Source organism: Trichosurus vulpecula, chromosome 1 (genome assembly GCF_011100635.1).
Source record: "Trichosurus vulpecula isolate mTriVul1 chromosome 1, mTriVul1.pri, whole genome shotgun sequence".
Classification (NCBI taxonomy): domain Eukaryota; kingdom Metazoa; phylum Chordata; class Mammalia; order Diprotodontia; family Phalangeridae; genus Trichosurus; species Trichosurus vulpecula.
In genome coordinates, this window is record NC_050573.1 from 113,489,352 (window position 1) to 113,509,083 (window position 19,732).

The window sequence follows — 19,732 nt, forward strand, 5'->3', positions numbered from 1 at the left end:
AAATTCCAGGACTTTTTAAATGATCAATTGCCATCAAACAATATCTCCCCCATCTTATACTTGTGAAGCTGATTTTTGGAATTCTGAGGTAATGATGTGGGCTAGGTTTGAGGTTTTCTCATAACCATTGCTTTAGTTATTCCTCCTCGCTTCCTGTCATCTACAAATCTGATGAGCATGTTTTCATCTAAGTGATCGACAAATGATATTAAGGTCAGGAAGCACGTTAATAAGGACTGGAGAAGAAAGGAAAAACATGAGTAAGTCACTGAAGTAATCCAGGGAATTTAAAAAATCATCTTTAGATTGGCAGTTGGCAATAAATTAAACAATAGTCTCAGAACATCTAAGATTATACTGATTCTTAGTAGGAAAAATTAAATCGTGGTCTCTAATACAAAAGACATATTAAGTAAATAAACATCATATAAAAATGCAGAAATTTTTATTATTATCTACATGCAAAATGTGGCTTATTTGCAAAATAGCAGATGGCACCTATTCAACAACAGAAAACAATAAAATTAACTCTAAAAAATTATTATTGAAGTAAAAAAAATGAACTAACAAAAAAACTTAAGTTAACAAGCAGTTAAAAGCAAATTAGTAAAAAAAAACCTTTCATTGAGTTAAAAAAATCAATAATGTTATTTTGTCATACAGTTTTGAAAATTCAATGAAATGTAGAGTAAATTTTTTTTTAAAAATTTAAACTCTGAATAAAGTTCTCACAGTGTGTATCCAAAGGGTGGGGATCTTAAAGTGTACAAAAAATTTTATAACAAATAATTTTCAACATCAAGTGGAGCCACTACACTTTGATTCTAACATCACAATCTTAGGTGAGTTTATAGGAGAGGCACAAATAACACTAAAGAGAACAATCTTGGACAGAGACTGCAAATGGACAATTATTTGGGCCCAGAATTAAAAAGGTGAAGCAAGCTAGATTGCCTAGAGGAAATAACAGAGCTCCTCAAAGGTCCCCACACTTCTTACTAAAATGAAGGCACTTCATTTTAATAGCAATATTCTTCTGGTATCGTATGATTCTGAGTCACAGAACACTACAATTGCTGAAAAATTAAAACCAGTTATCACATGGAAGGTAACAGAGGGGTGTTTGGGTGTGAGCAAACTACAATTCATAACAAAAAAGAAACTAGGAAGAACAAAAGATTATCATCACAAAAATGTTATCATCCAAAAAGTCAGACTGGTGAGAGTAAAGGATAACCAAGACAGGTTGTTGTCCAACTGATATCCTCATGAAGCAAGAAAGGCCTTCAGTTTGGTAGAAACCTTGCGGCAAACTTATATGTGCAAACATGTACAAAATGGGAAGGCATGGATGGGCTATGTTTGGCATCATTGGGCAGAACATAGCTCCATGAGTATTCCAGTAATAGCAGATATTTAAGCAGTGCTTTAAGGTTTGCAAAGAATTTAACATCCATTATCTCATTGAAGTATCACAATTACCCCTTGAGCTAGGTAATATAGGGATTATTATCCCCATTTTACAGATGAAGAAAATGAACTTTAGAGCAGTTAAGTAATTTGCTCATGGTAACAGAACTAGTAAGCATCAAAGACAAGATCTGAACCCATGTCTTCCTGACTTCAAGTTAAGTGCTTTCTCTACTATGCCACTCAGACCTTCAGTGTACAGTCAAGTGCCTATCATGTAAATGCCAGCATAGTTATGAATCAAGTGGCTCATGCCTAAGAAGCTGCTTTTCATCCCCCCAAACACACACATGAAACAGTTAACTAAGCAATAAAGATCTACTAACAACTCTCCACTGGTGGAGTGTTCCCCCATGCTACTAAAATCACATATCCCAGAAGGATTTAGTTCTATATGCCTAAATATAGTATATAAATCTGAGAGCTCAATGGAAAAAGTACCTGGAGTCAGAGGACTTCAGTTTGAGTCCTATCTTTGTTGTGTATTGCATGATCTTGGGCAAGTCTTAAATTCCTCTAGCCTCATTTTCTACATCTGTAAAATGTGAATAAAAACTTATAGACTGTGTCCCAGGTCATGGTGAGGCTTAAATGAAATAAGATATATCAAGCAAATCACAAACTGCAAAACCCTTTAAAAAGATAAACAATAAGGAAGCAGCACGGTGTGTAGAAGAAGTAGCTCCAGATGCTGAGTGTTTAATCTAAATAATAAACATTGTACCTTTTTCTTTGGTTTCCAAGACAACATATCCTCCTTGTTCACCTCTTTTACCTGTTCCAATTGCTCCTTTTCTACCTCTTTTCCTGGTTCTAAATATGTATCTCTACTTGTACAGTTCAGCTCCACCTGGATATTCTATCAGAGCTTCAAACTCAACATCCAAAGCATGCTTCTTCTGATTGATTTTTGCCAGCGGTGCAACCATTCATTCATCTCCTACAACCTGGCTGTTATCTTTGATTCGGCCCTTCCCTAACTTCTCCATTACAAGTCTTGATGAAGCATTTTTTAAATACTATGTGCCAGGCATGGTGACAAACATTGGGAAAAAAGGCAGAAACATGGTCCCTGCTCTTAAGGAGCTCACATTCGGATGGCGTAAGACAACATATAAGGGTAAGCTAGAAAAGGAAAATGTGGTATAGGGGGTGGCATGGTGTATGAATGGTCAGGAAGTGACATGGAAACCTGGTGAGATAAGGCGAGATAAGACAAGAGCTTACCTACTGAAGCCCGGCATCCTAGGGGCAACATCCAAGATTATGGTGGAAGAAGGACAGGAAGGCGGTACAAATACAGGCATCGGTGTTAAATTAATATGGTCTAGTAGAAGTGGACTTGCAGTCAGGAGACCTGAGCTTGCATGATGCCTCAGACATTTAATTGTTAGCTTAAGTTAGGTGAGATGCCTTCAGAGTCACAGTTTCCCCATCTGTCAAATGAGGACAATACTTGCCCTACCTAAGGGTTGCTTTGCAAACTTTAAAAGCACTATATAAATGTGAGCTACTGTTATCATCATCACCATCATCATCATCATCATCATCATCTTCATCTTCCCCAGATATTTTTCTCTATTTCTTTTGCCCTGACACTAGTACAGGCCTTCATTGCCACCTACCTTGACCGTTGTTGCCTTTGCCTGAACTGACTTCCTGTTTACTTTCTTCCTAGTCTTTAAGGCCATGAACTACTTCACTCTATGAAACCTTCCTTCAAAAAGAACTTTGTCTGTACCTTGCTATGTAATAAACAGTAGGTGATAAGTATACATTATTTTTACATGTGTCCTATGCCCCTACTATAGGGTCTTACCTAAACCCTGCACTCGCTAGGATATAGCATAATGATCTGCACACAATAGGATTTTAATAAATGTTGACTCTATTCATTTAGTTTCAGAGCTTATAATATGGCTGTTCTACTTTACAGGTAAGGAAATCAAGTCAGAGAGAGTAGTAACTAATCACAAATCACAAAGTAAAACAATGAAATAGTCAGAATTTAGAAATCACAGTCTTTTACTTCACACAATTCATTTCTTAGCCTTCTAAATTAAGTTACAATAAATGCCTGGTGCCACAACTCAGTGGATGAAGTATAAACTGCAGAATAAACCATGAATTAAACAAAATCAGTTACAATCTCAAATATGTTTATAAACTATATGCTGGAAAGGAAGTTTAGGAACAGATTTCTCAAATCTTTTGAACTAAAAACAAATTTAGGACACTGTATGAGGAAAGTTCCCACAAAAGCTAATTTTGTTTAATGAACTAACCATGAAGGCATTGTGAAAGTATTGTGCAACTAAATGCTTAGCTAATTACTGTGAGATCAAATAACTGTTACCATAGTTACTATACACTGTTTTCCACAATAACTTTTATCGCTTCAATAAATCTTTGTGATGCAACAAATATAAAAAGTTTACTGTAACATGACTATAATGTTTTGGAAGACATTTGCTTATGACTGACCTACTGAAATTATGATGTTCCCATATTTGCCAGAGAACAATGAATGCAATGTCAAGATGCATTTGGGGTTTCTTTGCCAAATCAGAAATCCTCAAAAACTGAATTTATCTAGATACATCATCCAATAAGAAAGGAAATGACCTTCTTATGTAGACACACTAAAAAGTTTCATCACTGTATACATTATTAGCCTTATACTTGGGTACTGAGTACTTCCCTAACAAAGATTGTTTAGTTACATATAGTGATAACATTACACCACTGACCAATTAACACAGTAACCGCTGGTTCCTTGGGTATGCTAGGGGGTGATATTTGGCTGTGTACAAAGAATACCCAAAGACCCTTAGCTTCAGAACAGTTGTGTCCTAGAATTAGAAAATTTTAGAACTGGAATGGAACATAGAGAAGATGTAGCACAGATGCACTTGCTTGGCATATTGAGATTCACAGACATGCAAAATGCTATGATGCAAAAATCACAGCGCAGATAAGTCATGACCAGCAACAGATCACTAGTCTATGATGTCTGTCATCAGGTACATAAGAAAACATAAGGAAACAGTGGGAGCCAAGCAATGGGAAACAGGAAATTCTGAAGTTTAATCTCTGTTCTGACAATGAGTATCTATATGGCTTTGGGCAAGTCACTAAGTTATTTGTGTACATTTCCTCATCTATAAAACAAAGCAGTAATCTCCACTTAGGGATGTTGTTCAGATTAATTATTGAATGTTTGTTAAGTTCTTTGAAGATATAAAGTGCTAAGTGTTATTACCATTAAGCTGAAAATCAACAAGATCTAGTTTGCACAGTTGTTAATCCAGCCAAGTTGAAGGTTAATATCAAAACAGATCGTACATTATTATAACAATAGAAAGTAGGCTCTAATTTCATAATGTTGGTGTAGTCTAGCAATCTATGCATGCGAGCTGATTCCTATCTAGCTCATACTTTTTAAAAGGGAGAAGAGCCAAAGTGCTTTTTAAGACTGAACTTTCAAGGTCTTGATCTCTAAGTTCAATATGTACTACAATATCTTCCAAGCAGTTGTTGTACAACGAATAATCTGGTTTTGGTAAGTGAACCAAACTTGGAAAACCTGCTTAGGTGTCTATAATCTCCTTTTTGTTGAAGATGGCCTTGTCCTAGATTGCAAGCCTCCAGAGAGCATATCTGTCCATTGGCTTGGAAAAGCACCCGGCATAATTCAATTCAATTAACTAAACTTATTAATCATCAGCTAAGACAAGATAAATGTACTAAGAGTTAATTAACCCTTTTTGATGTGGATATTGTTGACTTAGAATGTCTTGCTAACAGTGTCTAACCAACTGCTGGTACAATGTGAGGTCTAAGTAAAGTAACTACTATTTTTTAATTTGTTTTCTAAGAAACTTGGGTTTAGTGTCTAAAGCTTTTAAATCCGAGCAGATTTTAGGAGATGTTGCCAAGAAGTACTGCACAAAACAAGAATCATAATGATTTTGTTGAGAGTTATCTGATCACTGAATCTTCTTGATCCTGGACCCCTTGCCCTGAAGAAAGTCCTTTTCATTAGTTATCACAATTACAGGAATCAAGTAAGTCATGTGAAAAGAGAACCATATCAGGGTAAAGAACAGGATTAGCCAATCTGGCTTTAGGCATCCCAAAATCCTATACAGAAAGGAAAAGGAAAACCACATTTCACCTCCGTAATTCAGAATCAGTCATGGAACACTATTTGTTATAACAACTAAATCATTTGTAGCAGAACTAGTCTTTCCTGCAGAAAGAAAAAGTACTTGACAACATACAGACACGAAGAGTTTAAAAAGACACAGCAAATTAAAATGTGGAAGGGAACAGACAAGAACTGAAGCATAGTAACACTTGTGCATATAAATCCTCATCATAAACACAGTCTGTGCCTGAAATGATTTCATCAGCTGCCTGTGACCATCTCCTCAGCTTAACAGCTCTCTAACAGAATCTATCATAGCTACCTCCTTACTTGGGTTCCCTATTTTACTTTCCCATGGATGTTGCATTTTATTTTCCTAAAGGCAAGTGTACTTTGGTTATCATGACTCATTATTGACTCTTTGCAGCATGTGCCTGTATGGATCATCTCTGTTCCTTAACCTTTCCTATAATTCTTTTCTTCCTTGATGTTTCGCAAAATCACACAATTCTGCCCACTTCACTTGGTAATCTTATTTTAGGGCAGCTAGGTGGTGCAGTGGATACAGCACCAGGACTGAAGTCAGGAAGGCCTGTCTCAGACATTTACTAGCTGTGTGAGCATGGGCAAGTCACTTCACCCTGTTTACCTCAGTTTCCTCATCTGTAAAGTGAGCTGGAGAAGGAAAAGGGAAACCACTCCAGTATCTCTGCTGAGAAAACACCAAAAAGTTGGACACAATTGCCATTTCCTTTTACTTCCATATATTTCAGTAAACATGTTCAATTAAAACATTTATACAATCAACTCTACTATGTTATGCTCAAGTGATTAGGGACCACTGAAAAGCAACATAAGAGGGTAAAGCAGAGTTTTCATGGTGGGTGGTAGCTGGGCCAAGACACTAATTGTACAAGCTAGGTGGTGAAGGAGACAGAACTCTGGACCTGAAGTCTGGAATGCCTAAGTTCACATTCTTTCTCAGACACATAGAAGCTGTGACCCTGGGCAAGTTACTTTCACCTCTCAGCCTCAGTTTCTCCATGAATAAAATGGGGGTGAGAATAGTGTTGTTGGGAGGTCCAAACGAGATAGCATAAAATAAAATGCTTTGCACATCTCGAAGTGCTACATAAATCTTCGTTATTAGTGTTATCCAAAGGTCATATGCCATACCACTAAACTAAGGAAAACAATGTCACCAACAAAAGAGGCACAGCCAGGGAACAGATAGATGGTTCCCTGAGAATGACAGAAAGATTGCACTTCCACCACCCCTCTCTCCTTCCCTCAGCATCTTCTGGCTTTGGGAAGAGTGCACAATGACTGGGGTCAGTGTGTGACTGCTGGCACCTGGGGCTGCAGCACTAAAAAAAAAAAAATCAGGGAAGTTAATTGGACAGCAGTGCCTTTTGGTGACTAAATAAATTGAGAAAACTTGATGACAATAATCATGGAAGAGAAAAGAAGAATAAAAGTCCTCTAATTAAAAAAAAAGGTTAGGTATGAAATTCATTCATTTTTCTAGATTCCAATAGAGAACTTTTTTCCCCTTACAAACTTTAGGTTTACTGGTGTTATTTTCCACTGGATTAATGGGATCAATGAGGATCACAAAATTGCTGAACTTCAGGGGTGGAAGGGAACTGACAGATCACATAGTTGATTTTACAGATGAAGGAAAGTGATCTGCCTATGGTTACCCAGCTCATCTGCAAGACAGCCTGAATAAGAATTCCTATCTCCTGACTTCAGTCCCATGACTGAACTTGTACTACAGGCTGTTGCCCACAACATTAAGCATACAGTTGGAGTTCAATAAAGACTTGTTTGTGAATTAATGTTTTATTAGTGGATGATTTGCTAATTCTAGTTTTTCACCCAATATGAAAGCATTAACAAATTTTCCTACAATCTTATGCTCTCTTGAGATAAGGTGGGTTAAGGTATGAGAATCTAATGATTGCCAACAAATTGATCAGGTAAATTGAAGATGAAACCTAGAGAAACTGACAGAACTTCGACATACTTCAATAGTTTTTACAATGCATACCTTTGCAATTTTTTCCCTTACAAAGAAGTTTCACTTTCATATTGGATATGTCCTATATCCAGTGGGTAGCCTGCATTCTATTCTGACCAATATTTTAATTGATTGGTATCTGTATTATAATATAGAACATTCTTCAAATCATTATATAAATGAGATCTTATAAAATACTTTTCAAAACATCTAAACTGCTCCCATTATTTCCTTAACTGATTAGCTTTTAACCAATGTGGATCTTTTTTCACTGACCTATTTTCAAAGCTAATCTTTAAATCCCCTGGTTATACAATCTTGAAGGATTAAGTATTTATTCTGAGAGAAATTAGATTTGTTTAGACAGAAAAAAATTCACATACTACAAGTATGGATTAATTTAAAATGAAAATTATAAAATTAAGAATAGTAAAGCATCTTGAACTTCTGTATTAAGTCTTGGTTAAGTGTGACCTATCTTGAATAAGAATAAAGTTGCTGTTATTTGAAAAGTTACTCTTGTAAAATCACAAACTTAATACAATGACAACTGAAACAAGAATGCATAAAAGCAAACTAGAAATTGTAAAATAGGCTTCACATGCAGTCTGTGCTTTCTTTCTAACAGAGGATGTATGGTGAATCTGAACATATGTAATTAACTTTCAAATCCAAAATAAGAAGCTTAGAATCTTCAATCCATTGAATCTGATCCCCTCTTCTTTCCTTACCTAGATTAACAACACTGAGGTTAAGCTTGCATGAACTTGTTCTATGCAGCACCTATCACACTGGTGATGCTCAATAAATGTCAAACAATGAACTTTAGTTTGGATAACTACAAGAAAAAGAAAATCACAGGTAATTACATGATTCTCTGACTACAAGGGCAAAGTGGCTGACTCATGAATCTATGACCATTTTTTCCCCTTCCTTCACTGAAATGTAAACAACATGGTTTCTTTTTCCTAGCTGCAGAACCACTTGTAATTTTAAATTGCTAACTTTACCCAAAGGCATGGCCTTTATATGTAGACGAACACAAATCATTCCCCTGTAAAATGGAGTAGATATAATTCTTATATTCTGCATCTTAGTTATAAGGTAAAGTATATTTTTTAACCTTAAAAAAATCTCTCATAGTATAGATGTCAAAGAACAAAAGACAAAATGCATACTTATCCCCAAAGAATAAAAGCAGACTCTTCCAAATCCTTAACAAGAGATCTACTGCATAAAATCACTCTTGCTCTTCTCAATCTAGTAATGTGGATATTCCCAAAGTTGTGACCTTGGCCCTGTTCTGTCCAAATATTCTCACTTAGCAATCTCATTCATGTCTCTGGCTTTGACTATCACTTCTATACAGGTAACTTCCAAATCTCTGTCTCCAAATCCTACCTCTCTTCTGAACTACAGACTCACCTCCTCAAATGTTTGGATGTTACACCTGGATGTTACACCAACACCTCAAATTCAACATCACATACAAACCCACGCTCATATTTTCCAAATTAGTCCTTCTTAAATTCCATTTTTCTGACTATATTATTTATTTCAGTGGCACTACTACTTTCCTAGTTGCTCATCTTCTTAGTGTGGGTATTTTTTTTTAACTTTTCCTTTTTTCCCACATATAATTAGATACCTAGTCCTACCCATTTCAACTTAAGCATACATATCAAATATGGGGTTTAAAGGGACTTTATAAGTCAATTAGTTTAACTCTCTCATTTTATTTTTAAGGGATGAAGAAACTAAACCCTAGAGAAGGAGAGGTCCACCAAAGGTAAAATAATAAGTAGCTTGGTCAGGACTTGAAACCAAAGTCCTCTAAACATAAATTTAGTTCTTTTTCTGTGTTCCATATAACACTGTGCTCTCCCCAACATATCTCAGATCAATCTATCAATTAAGAGTTTATTAAGAGCTAGACACTATGGTAGGCACTAAAGATATACTGAAAGAAGTAAAACAATTCCTGTCCTCAAGGTGTTTACATTCTAACACACAGTACAGGCTCTTCTGACCACCTTCTTAAACTACTACAATAGTCTCTGACCATAACCAAGACCTTACATTTCCATTTTCTTTCCTTCTCTACTCCCTTCCACATTCTAGACTTCCTTTACATTACTGTCTGATTAATCTGCCAAAGGAATTTATCAAGTCATTAAAAAAAAACCAAACCTTATTGCCCACCAGACAAAATTCAAACTTCTTTTCCTGGTATTTGAGCCTCACTCTCATCTGAATGGGTCAAAAGGAGGAGGAATGATGATACATATACACATACACACACACTCACAGGGTTGAGTACGGAAATACACTTTACTCAATAGGGATATAGGGTGAAAGTGGAAAAGGTGGGATTTAAAGGACTGTAGATTAAGGGAAAGACTGGGTCGAAGATAAGCCCTAAGGATTACAAAAATATTTATAGCAGATCTTTTTGCAATGGCAAAGAATTATAAATGAAGGGGATACTCATCAACTGGAAAATGGCTGAACAAGTTATGGTACATGAATGTGATGCAACGCTATTACACTCTAAAGAATGATGAAGGGGGTGGTTTCAGAGAAACCTGGGAAAACTTGTATGAGCTGATGAAAAGTGAAATGAGCAAAACCAGGAGAATAAGCTATTCAATGACAATATGTAAAGACAACCAACTTTTAAAAACTTAAGAACTGATCACTGTAATAACCAACCACGATTTCAACAAATTAACGATGAAACATTCCCTCTATCTCCTTACGGAGCTAAAAGACTAAGAGTATAGAACGAGACTTTTTTTTTTTTGACATGACCAATGCAAAAATTTGTTTTGACTGATCATAACAGGATTTTTTTTTCCTTTCTTTTCTTCAAGGTGGGGGGGGGGTGCAAAGGAGAGAAGGTAGATTTTTGCTGGTTGAAAAAAAATTTAATTTCAAAAATAAATAATTTTTTAAAAAAAAGGAAACTTGATGTAGCCCCAAAGAAGAGATAAGAGAAGACACCATCCTCCACCCATTTGCAGGGTATGTGGGAGTGGGGAGAGGCAGAATCCACAGGTGTGGAACATGTTTGTGTGTGTGTGTGTGTGTGTGTGTGTGTGTGTGTGTGTGTGTGTGTGTGAGAATATGTTTTGTTGATTTTATTTTCTTCTGTTATGGAATGCCTTTCTGAAAAGGAGTATGCAGGGTGAAATTAGGCAATGCAAAACCACAAAATATCAATTAAGAGGATTTTTTTTTAAAAAGAAAATAAGTGGAAGATAGAGTAGAGTTGAAATAGATAACTAAAGAGTCAGGACTGGAAAGTAAAGATAGTACAGGTAGGACACGAGCAGTTTGGGATAGTTCTAAGGGGAAGAAGTTGGAGGGCACATGAAGATGAAGAACATGTTTACTACATAACAAATTAGTGAGTTTTGTCCAATTTTTTACATATAAAACTGTCCCTGTTAAGTGTCCATTCAGCCTCTACTTAGAAAAAATCTCTAAGAATTAGAAACTCACTACCTCCTGAGATAACCCATATGACTTAAAGGTAGCTCTAATTGTTACAGTTTTCTTTCACATGATGTACAATTGGCTTCTCTGAAATTTCTACCTTCTGTTCCTAGTTCTATTCTCTGGGATCAAGCAAAACAAGTCTAATTCATCTTCCATATGACAGACTTTCAAATACCTGAAAATGGCTCTCATGTCTTCTTACATCTCCTCTCCAGGCTAAACATTCACCTAGTCACCTCACTGATCTGGTCATCAATCAACATGTATTTCTATGTGCCAGACATAAAGCTAAGTGTGTATAATAAACAGTTCCTATCCTCAAGGAACATACATTCTAGTGGAGGCAACAATATTCCAAAAATAGGTATATACAAGATAGAGACAGAGTAGGTGAAAGTTAACTTTAGAGGGAAAGACTTGAGCAGCTAGAGGGACTAGCAAAGACCCCCAACAGAGGAGGGGTTTGAGCTCAGTTGAAGGAAGCCAGGATCATCTTCTGGATTCACTCCAACCTGTCAACACTTTTTAGCACATTAATTCTGTCTTCCAGTGCATTACTTTCATTGATAAAAATGTTGAATAGAGTAAGTCACTGAAACATTCCACTAGAAAGACTTCTGTCCAGGCAGGCACCGATCCATTAATCATTACTACCTGGGTTTGGTCAGTTAACCAGTTTTGAATCATCCAGGAATGGAAATTTTTGTACAAAAGGAATTTACTTTAAAATAGATTTTCACTACTTAATAGAAATGCTTAGCAAAGAAATATGCAGGTAATTTGCAAGTAAGGCATTCAGTAGGAATTTTTCTCTTAGGCACCTCAAGAAAAAAAAGGAACTAATAATCTAATAAGTATATAATAATGGTAAGTCATTAGAGTTTGTCAATTTCAAGAGAAAATCTAAGGTAACTTTATGTACAAAGGGAAATACTCAGTCAATAAGCATTTATTAAGTACTTATACTATCTATGCTAAGCATTGGGGATACAAAAAAAGGCAAAAAGTTCCTGTCTTCAAGGAGTTCACCATCTAATGGATGAGTAGGAGCATATAATCACAGATATAGTCAGTCAATAGGCATTTATTAAGCACCTACTATGTGCCAGGCAGTGTTAATTAACTAAGAGTTAATTATCATCTCTTGTAATAACTCAAAAATCTGTATGATTCAGCCTCAGTTTCTCTCCTGAGTTCTACTCCCTGCCTAGTGGCCATTTCAAACTCATATCCCAAAGACACCTTTGTCCAAAACAGAACTCATTATCTTTCCCCCAAACCTCTACTGAACTGGCAAGATTTGTCACTGCATTGGACATACAGGGTGACGGAGAGTGAAAAGTCAAGGATAGTACTGGTGTTATGAACCTGGAAGACTGGAAGCCAAAAGGAGACCTCTGTCCAAAAAAAGTCCAGTTTATCTCTTATGAATTGATAAAAGACTAACCATCCTATGAAAGCTAAAAATAACTTGGTATAGTGGACAGAGGTCTAGTCTTGAAGTCAAGAAGACCTGGGTTCAAACTCTTCTCTCTCACACTACCTCACACTGGCAACTCACTTAACCTCTCAGTCCTATAGGCAACTAGCTAAGAATTGCTGTTCAGTCATTTCATCATATCCAACTCTTGCTCAGAGCCACAAAACCAGTAACCAAGGTCAAATTTGAACTCAGGTCCTCCTGATTCCGGGTCCAGTGCTCTATCCACTGTACCACCTACCTGCCCCTAAGTTGCCAATTAGGCACTGATGGAGGGAATTTCCAGATGGGGGAGGAGGGCTCCCTACACTGATAAAATCACAAGTACAGACTTGTCCCATGGCCCACCTTTGTTTCCTCCCAAATAAAAAAGATAAAAATATGTTTTCTTTGTCATCTAAGAATTCTACCACTATACAATCAAAATTATTTTGAAGGCAGTGTAATATGAAGGCCAGACCTTTGAAAACTCATAGTGTATATATTTGTAATGGGGTAGCTAAGTGCATAGTGGATAGAATACTGGGCCTGGAGTGAGGAAGACTCAACTTCCTGATGACTTCAAATCTGGCCTCAGACTCTTACTAGCTGTGTGACCCTGGGCAAGTCACTTAACCCTGTTTGCCTCAGTTCCCTCATCTGTAATGTGAACTAGAGAAAGAAATGGCAAATCATTCCAGTATCTTTGCCAAGAAAACTCCAAATGGGGTCACGAAGAGTCAGTCAGTACTGAAACAAATGAACAACATATATTTATTTATATGTATTTATTTTTTTGTTGTCTCCCCCAATAGACAGTGAGCTCCTCGAGGGCAGGAATTGTCTCTTTTTGTATCCCTACTGCTTATGACAGTGCCTAGCACACAGCGGGCACTTAATAAATGTTTATTTATTGACTGATAGACTCAGCTCTTGAATTACCTTGTTGTTTAACTGTGGGCAAATTGATTAACTTCTCTGGGACTTGGTTTCCTCATGTGTAAAATGAGAAGGTAGGGTTGAATGATCCCTTCAAGCGTTAAAATCCCTTCAAACTCTACCAGGGTATAAATGTACTGTTAACAAGTAAAGTGTGATCTATTGCAAGTATTTTGTAATCATTAGGATCAGAAAGTAGAATGTATTTAGATGAAGTTGGAACTCACTTTATTATAAACTCACTTTTTGGTTACAGATGTGATACTTGAAAATTTTCATGTCGATAGAAATGTACAGACTGAGTTGTTTTAATACATTAGGCAAGATACTTATTTAAAGGGCAACTTTTTTTGGTAAAACACATAATCTTGGCACCAGCGCCCAGCGTGTCCGGGGCCGCCGAATCTTGGTCCCGGTGGAGGCGGAGGCGGCGCCATGGCGGAGCGGACGGCTCTAGAGAGTCTCATCGAGATGGGCTTCCCGCGGGGGCGCGCGGAGAAGGCTCTGGCCCTCACAGGGAACCAGGGCATCGAGGCTGCCATGGACTGGTTGATGGAACATGAAGATGACCCGGATGTGGATGAGCCCCCAGCTTCCCCCCTGGGACACTCCTTGGGGCATGAACCCCCGTCCTATGGGGGAGGCAGCCCTGAAGGGTCAGCGAGGGTGGAAGAGAAGCCACCACTGAGTGAAGAGGAGAAGCGAGAACAGACCAAGAGGATGTTGGAGCTGGTGGCCCAGAAACAGAAGGAACGGGGAGAAAGAGAGCAGCGAGAGGCGGTGGAGCGGGAGAGGCAGCAGAGACGGCAGGGCCAGGAGCTGTCGGCTGCCCGGCAGCGGCTCCAGGAAGATGAGATGCGCCGGGCAGCTGAGGAGCGCAGGAGAGAGAAGGCCGAAGAGACGGCAGCCAGACAGCGAGTCCGGGAGAAGATCGAGAGAGATAAAGTAGAGAGAGCCAAGAAGTTTGGTGGTACTGGATCACAGATCACCTCCCCTGCAAGCGAGCCAGGCCCTGTTCCTTCTTCTCCCAGTCAGGAGCCTCCCACCAAGCGAGAGTATGATCAGTGTCGCATACAGGTTCGGCTGCCTGATGGGACAACCCTGACACAGACATTCAAGGCCAGAGAGCAGCTGGCTGCAGTGAGACTCTATGTGGAGCTACATCGAGGGGAGGAACTAGGGGGCGGGCAGGATCCTGTACAGCTGCTCAGTGGCTTCCCCCGGCGGGCCTTTTCTGAAGCCGATATGGAGAGACCTCTGCAGGAGCTGGGACTTGTGCCTTCTGCTGTCCTCATTGTAGCCAAGAAGTGTGCCACCTGAAGGGGTCTCCAGCCTTCTCGCCTTTTCCCCTCAAAACTCCCCTTACCTCTGACAAAGCACTGACATCCCCTCCCTAATAAACACATCCTCAGTCAAAAAAAAAAAAAACACATAATCTTATTTTTTAGTGTTTATTGTCATTCAGTCATTTTTTCAGTCCTGTCTGACTCTTCATAACTCTATTTGGGGTTTTCTTGGCAAAGATACTGGAATGGTTTGCCATTTCCTTCTCTAGCTCATTTTACAGATGAGGAAACTAAGGCAAAAAAGTTAAATGATTTGCCCAGGATGACACAGCTAGTATCTGAGGCCAGATTTGATCTTAGAAAGGTGAGTCTTCCTGACACCAGGCCAGGCACTCTATTCACTGTGCCACCTAGCTGCTGCTTTTCTTATTGTACACATACTTAATCTCATCAATCAGCAATCATTTCTTACGTGTCCATGTACCAGGGCCTGTGCTAGGTGTTAGGGATTCAGAGACAGAAATGGAATAGCTTCTCTCTTTAAGGAGCATATATCCTACAAAAGGAAACATGTACAAATATACATATGAAGAATACATGATGAGAGGAAAGGACTAGATTTATAATTTTATTGGCAGAAGGAACTCTCCATGAGGAAATTTCTCCTGGCAATGCAGATCAGCACCTTCTCTCCAATTTATAGTTGTAAGAAGGTTGCTTAGGGCACTGAGAAATTATTATGTGACTTGCTGAGGTTTCAGGGACAGAGAGACACTAGCAGGTAGGGGGATCAAGAAAATCCGCACGTAGGAAGTAGCATTTCAGCTGACCTTTGAAGGAAGCTAAGGAATTTAAATGGCAAGGGTAAAGGAATGCATTCCAGGTGTGGAGGACAGCCTGTGCAAAGGCATGGAGATAGGAAATGAAACGTCATGTATGGAGAATAAATGAAGAGAATACAAAAAGGCTAGTTTGGCTGAACTTCAGTGTGCATTGGGTAGAGGAAGGTTGTGAGGGAATTTAAACGTTAAACAGTGATATAAGTATGCATTTGGTCCTAGAGGTGGGAACTACTGGATTTTATGACTAGAAGAGTGACATATGTGTGCTCTAAAGTCATAACTATGCCTTAAGACTATAACTTTGAGAGAATGTATGGAAAAGGTGAAAAATGGAGGCCAGCGCAACAGTACAGGTGATGAGGATCTGAAGTAGTAAAGGGTAGGGGTAATATGAGAATAAAAAAGGGAGCAGATACTAGAGATGCTATGGAAATAGAATCAATAAAATTTGGCAACTGACTAGATATGGGGGTAAAGAAGAGTGAAAAGTTAAGAGTGAAAACTGTGGAGTCACAGTTGTTAAAAAGATGCCCTCCATGGAAAAAGAGAAGGGCTTTGAAGGTAAGATCATGGGTTCTGTTTTGACCATGTTAAGTTTTAGAAGCCTATGTAACATCCATTTCAAAATATCTAGTAGACATATGGTGATTCAGTAATAGAGACCAAGAAAGACAAGAGCTGGGTATATATAGATCTTGGGAGTGATCTGTGTAGAGATGATGACAGAACCATCGGAGCTGATGTGACACACATCTCCCCACCCCCCCACCAAGAGACTATATAGAGAGACAAAAAGAGGGGCCAGGACAAAGTTTTGGGATACACCCAAAGTTAGGGGGTGTGATGTGAATTTTCATATATTGATTCTTGTCAGGATAATATCTGCTCACATTTATATAACATTTTATGATTTATAAAATGCTCTCTATACATTCTGATTAAGGCAGAGAGGAAGAAGGAATAATTGGAGCATGGGGTACTTCTTGGGAAGGCAGACCTAAGAAGTTTGATATCTTTAGGCTGAACAGAGTGGGACATGAGGATACTAGTATCTGGGAGTACAAAAGAAAAGGTTAAGGTAGAAGAAAGATAAAGAATGGAGGCTGGGACTCCAAAGAAAATCTACTTCTTATATTTGCCTTAAGACCTTAGTATTTAAGGTTTTCCACTGAAAATTATTTTGTTAACTCGATCATACACAGTTAAGTAGTCAGCACCAGAGCGAGCTGTGTAGTCTGGAACACTGTAAGCCACGGCCTCCCTTAGCTCTACTCAATTTTCTGAGCCTCAACTAATCCATTCTCTAACCAGTCTAGACTGATGTTAATTTCATGTACTTCCCTCCCAACCACTCCCTCCCTTTTCCTAACAGAAAGGATGTTAAAGTAAAGGCAAAAAAAGAAAAGATAAATACATCTACATGTGGGGCAGTGGAAGATGATGCTTATTGTTAGCATTCATATGGTATAGGATTCACATGGTATACTTTACATATGTTATCACATCTGATCCTTACAACAGCACTGTGAGATGGATAGGTACTAATATTATGTATTTTCATTTTACAGCTAAGGAAACTGAGGCTTGAAAGAAGTTAAGTACCTTGAAGAGGGTCACATGACTATGTCAAACAAGATTAAATATACATCTTGCAGACTCTAAGTTCAGCCCTCTGTTCATTGTGCCATCTAGCTGCCTATGTAGGGTAGGTGAGATCTGATTTTCCCATGGTTTTCCTTTTCTTTATTCTCCCCATATTCCACATTGTTCTCCCATAAAAACTCCTATTATTCATAGTACTTTAGTTTTGAATTTCCTTATTCTCAGAAACCCTTAGAACAAATATCCCCTGTATGTTGAGAAACTCTATACAAATACACATTTGGGTAGTTTGGATTTATATACATTTATCCATGAATGCCTTTTTCCAATAACATTCCACAACATCAATTTCAGCTGAACCCCCTGCTCTCTCCTTACAAAGCCACCACCTCAGCGCAGGCCCACATCACCTCTTGCATAGATTATTGTAACAGACTCATAACTGTTCCCCCACTACCTCAAGTATCTTTCTACTCCAAACTTAAGCCCCTGATTGTCTCTAAGGACATATCTGATCATATTGCTACACTCCTCAATAAACTCTAGTGGCTTCTTATTGCCTCTCTATATACTCCTCTGTTTAGCTTTGAAAGTGATTCACAACTTGGTCCTAAACTCTTATTTCCAGCCTCATGTATCACTTCCAACCAAACTACTTTCTCTCTACAATTCTCTACATTTCTTCCTTCCTTCAAGATGCTGCTCAAGTACCACCTTCTACATGAAGGCATTCTTGATCTTCCCACCCGCAATACAGGGGCCTTTCTCCTAAATACCTAGTATTTAACTACTTTATATTTATTTGTATTTATTATCTTTTATTTATTCTAAATGTACACATGTACCTTCAGAATAAATATAAAGATTTCTCTCTCCAGTTAGAATGTTAACTCTGTGAGAGTAGGTGTCTAGCACAGCGCCTAGCACATTGGTAGTACGCACTTAGTAAAAGCCTGTTGACTTATTAAGAGCAGTAGCATGATGTAGTAGGTGTCGTACTGACTGGATTTGAAGTCAGTCAGTAAAGACTTGAGTTCAGATCCTGTCTAAGATGCTTAATTGTAACGTGGCTCTGCACAAATTACTGAACCTCTCTGGGGCCCATTTTGTCATCTGTAAAATGGGGCTAGGATAGTACCTACCTCATGATATTATTGAAAAAAATTACAAATGAGATGTTTCCTAAGTGCTTTGCAAGCCTGAAAAAATGGTAAATAATTGTGACCTATTATTACTTATCGCATAGACCCAAAAAATCATTGTCCAGCCCAAGAACAGAGATGTCCAAGAAGAAGAAATCCACCACCTCTCCAGGGGGTCATTATGCTCCTGGAGGCCTGATCGTGAAGAACTCTTTCCTAACTTCAAGCCTAAATCTGCCTCCTTCGGCTCTTCCACCCATTGTTCTGAGTTCTGCCTTGGGGGGCCAAACAGAACAAGTCTGATCCCCCTTTCCCAAAGCAGTCCTTCCAACACCAGAAGACAGCTCTCACTTTCTTCCTGTAAATCTTCTCTTCTCCAGGCTGAATATACTCTGTTCTTTCAGTGGATCCTGATAGGTCATGGACTCAAAGCCCTTCACCACCCTCACTGATCTCCTCTAGACACTCAGCGTGTGTCAATGTCTTTCTTTAAACTACGATGCTCAGAACTGAACTTAATCCCCAGGGTGAGGTAGCAAGGGCTGAGGATAGTGGGAGTCTCACCTCGGCTCCTGGAATCTGTGCCCCTCTTAATGCAGCACATGATTGCCTTAGCTGTTTTGGCTATTACATCACACTGCTGACTCATTTCGAGCTTGCAGGCCTCTTAAAATATTCACATGTTTTTTCAGACCTGGTGTCTATCCATGCATTCCCCTCCTAATACTTGTAAAGTTGAATTTTTGAATTCAAAAGAAAGACTTTATATTTGTCCCTAGAGAATTTCATCTCATTTGATTCAGTCCAGTGTTCTAGCTTGTCAAGATCCTTTCAGATCCTAAGTCATCCACTACATTGGCCATCCCTCCCAATCTTGTTTCAGCTGCAAATCTTTTTTTTAAAAAAAATTAATTTATGTTTAGTTTTAAACATTTGCTTTTATAAGATTCTGAGTTCTAAATTTTTGCCTCCTCTCTCTACTTCCCCCCTCCCCAAGAAGGCATACAATCTGATACAGGCTATACATGTATGATCATATTAAAACATATTTCCACATTAGTTATGTTGTGAAAGAAGAATCAGAGCAAAAGGGAAAAACCATAAGAAAGAAAAAACAAAAAAAAGAGAAAACAGTATGCTTCAACCTGCATTCAGACTCCATAGTTCTTTCTCGGGATGTGGACAGCATTTTCCATTATGAGTCTTGGAACTGTCTTAGTTCATTGCATTGCTCATAAGATCAGCTACAAATCTGACAAACATACCATCTATGCTTTTTTTCAAGTCACTGGCAAAAATGCTTAACAGCACAGAGCCT

General features: G+C 38.4%; 2 protein-coding genes across 3 annotated transcripts in view; one reads left to right on the plus strand and one right to left on the minus strand.

Annotated features, from left to right (window-relative positions):
* NSMCE2 (NSE2 (MMS21) homolog, SMC5-SMC6 complex SUMO ligase) overlaps window positions 1-19,732 on the minus strand; it is a 292,458-nt gene that overhangs the window by 106,653 nt on the left and 166,073 nt on the right. The gene's annotated exons all lie outside the window — the stretch shown is intronic.
* On the plus strand, window positions 13,944-14,909 carry LOC118827826 (UBX domain-containing protein 1-like). The gene has a single exon (XM_036734146.1). It carries the CDS (start codon window positions 13,978-13,980, stop codon window positions 14,860-14,862), a length of 885 nt encoding a protein of 294 aa, XP_036590041.1. The 5' UTR covers window positions 13,944-13,977; the 3' UTR covers window positions 14,863-14,909.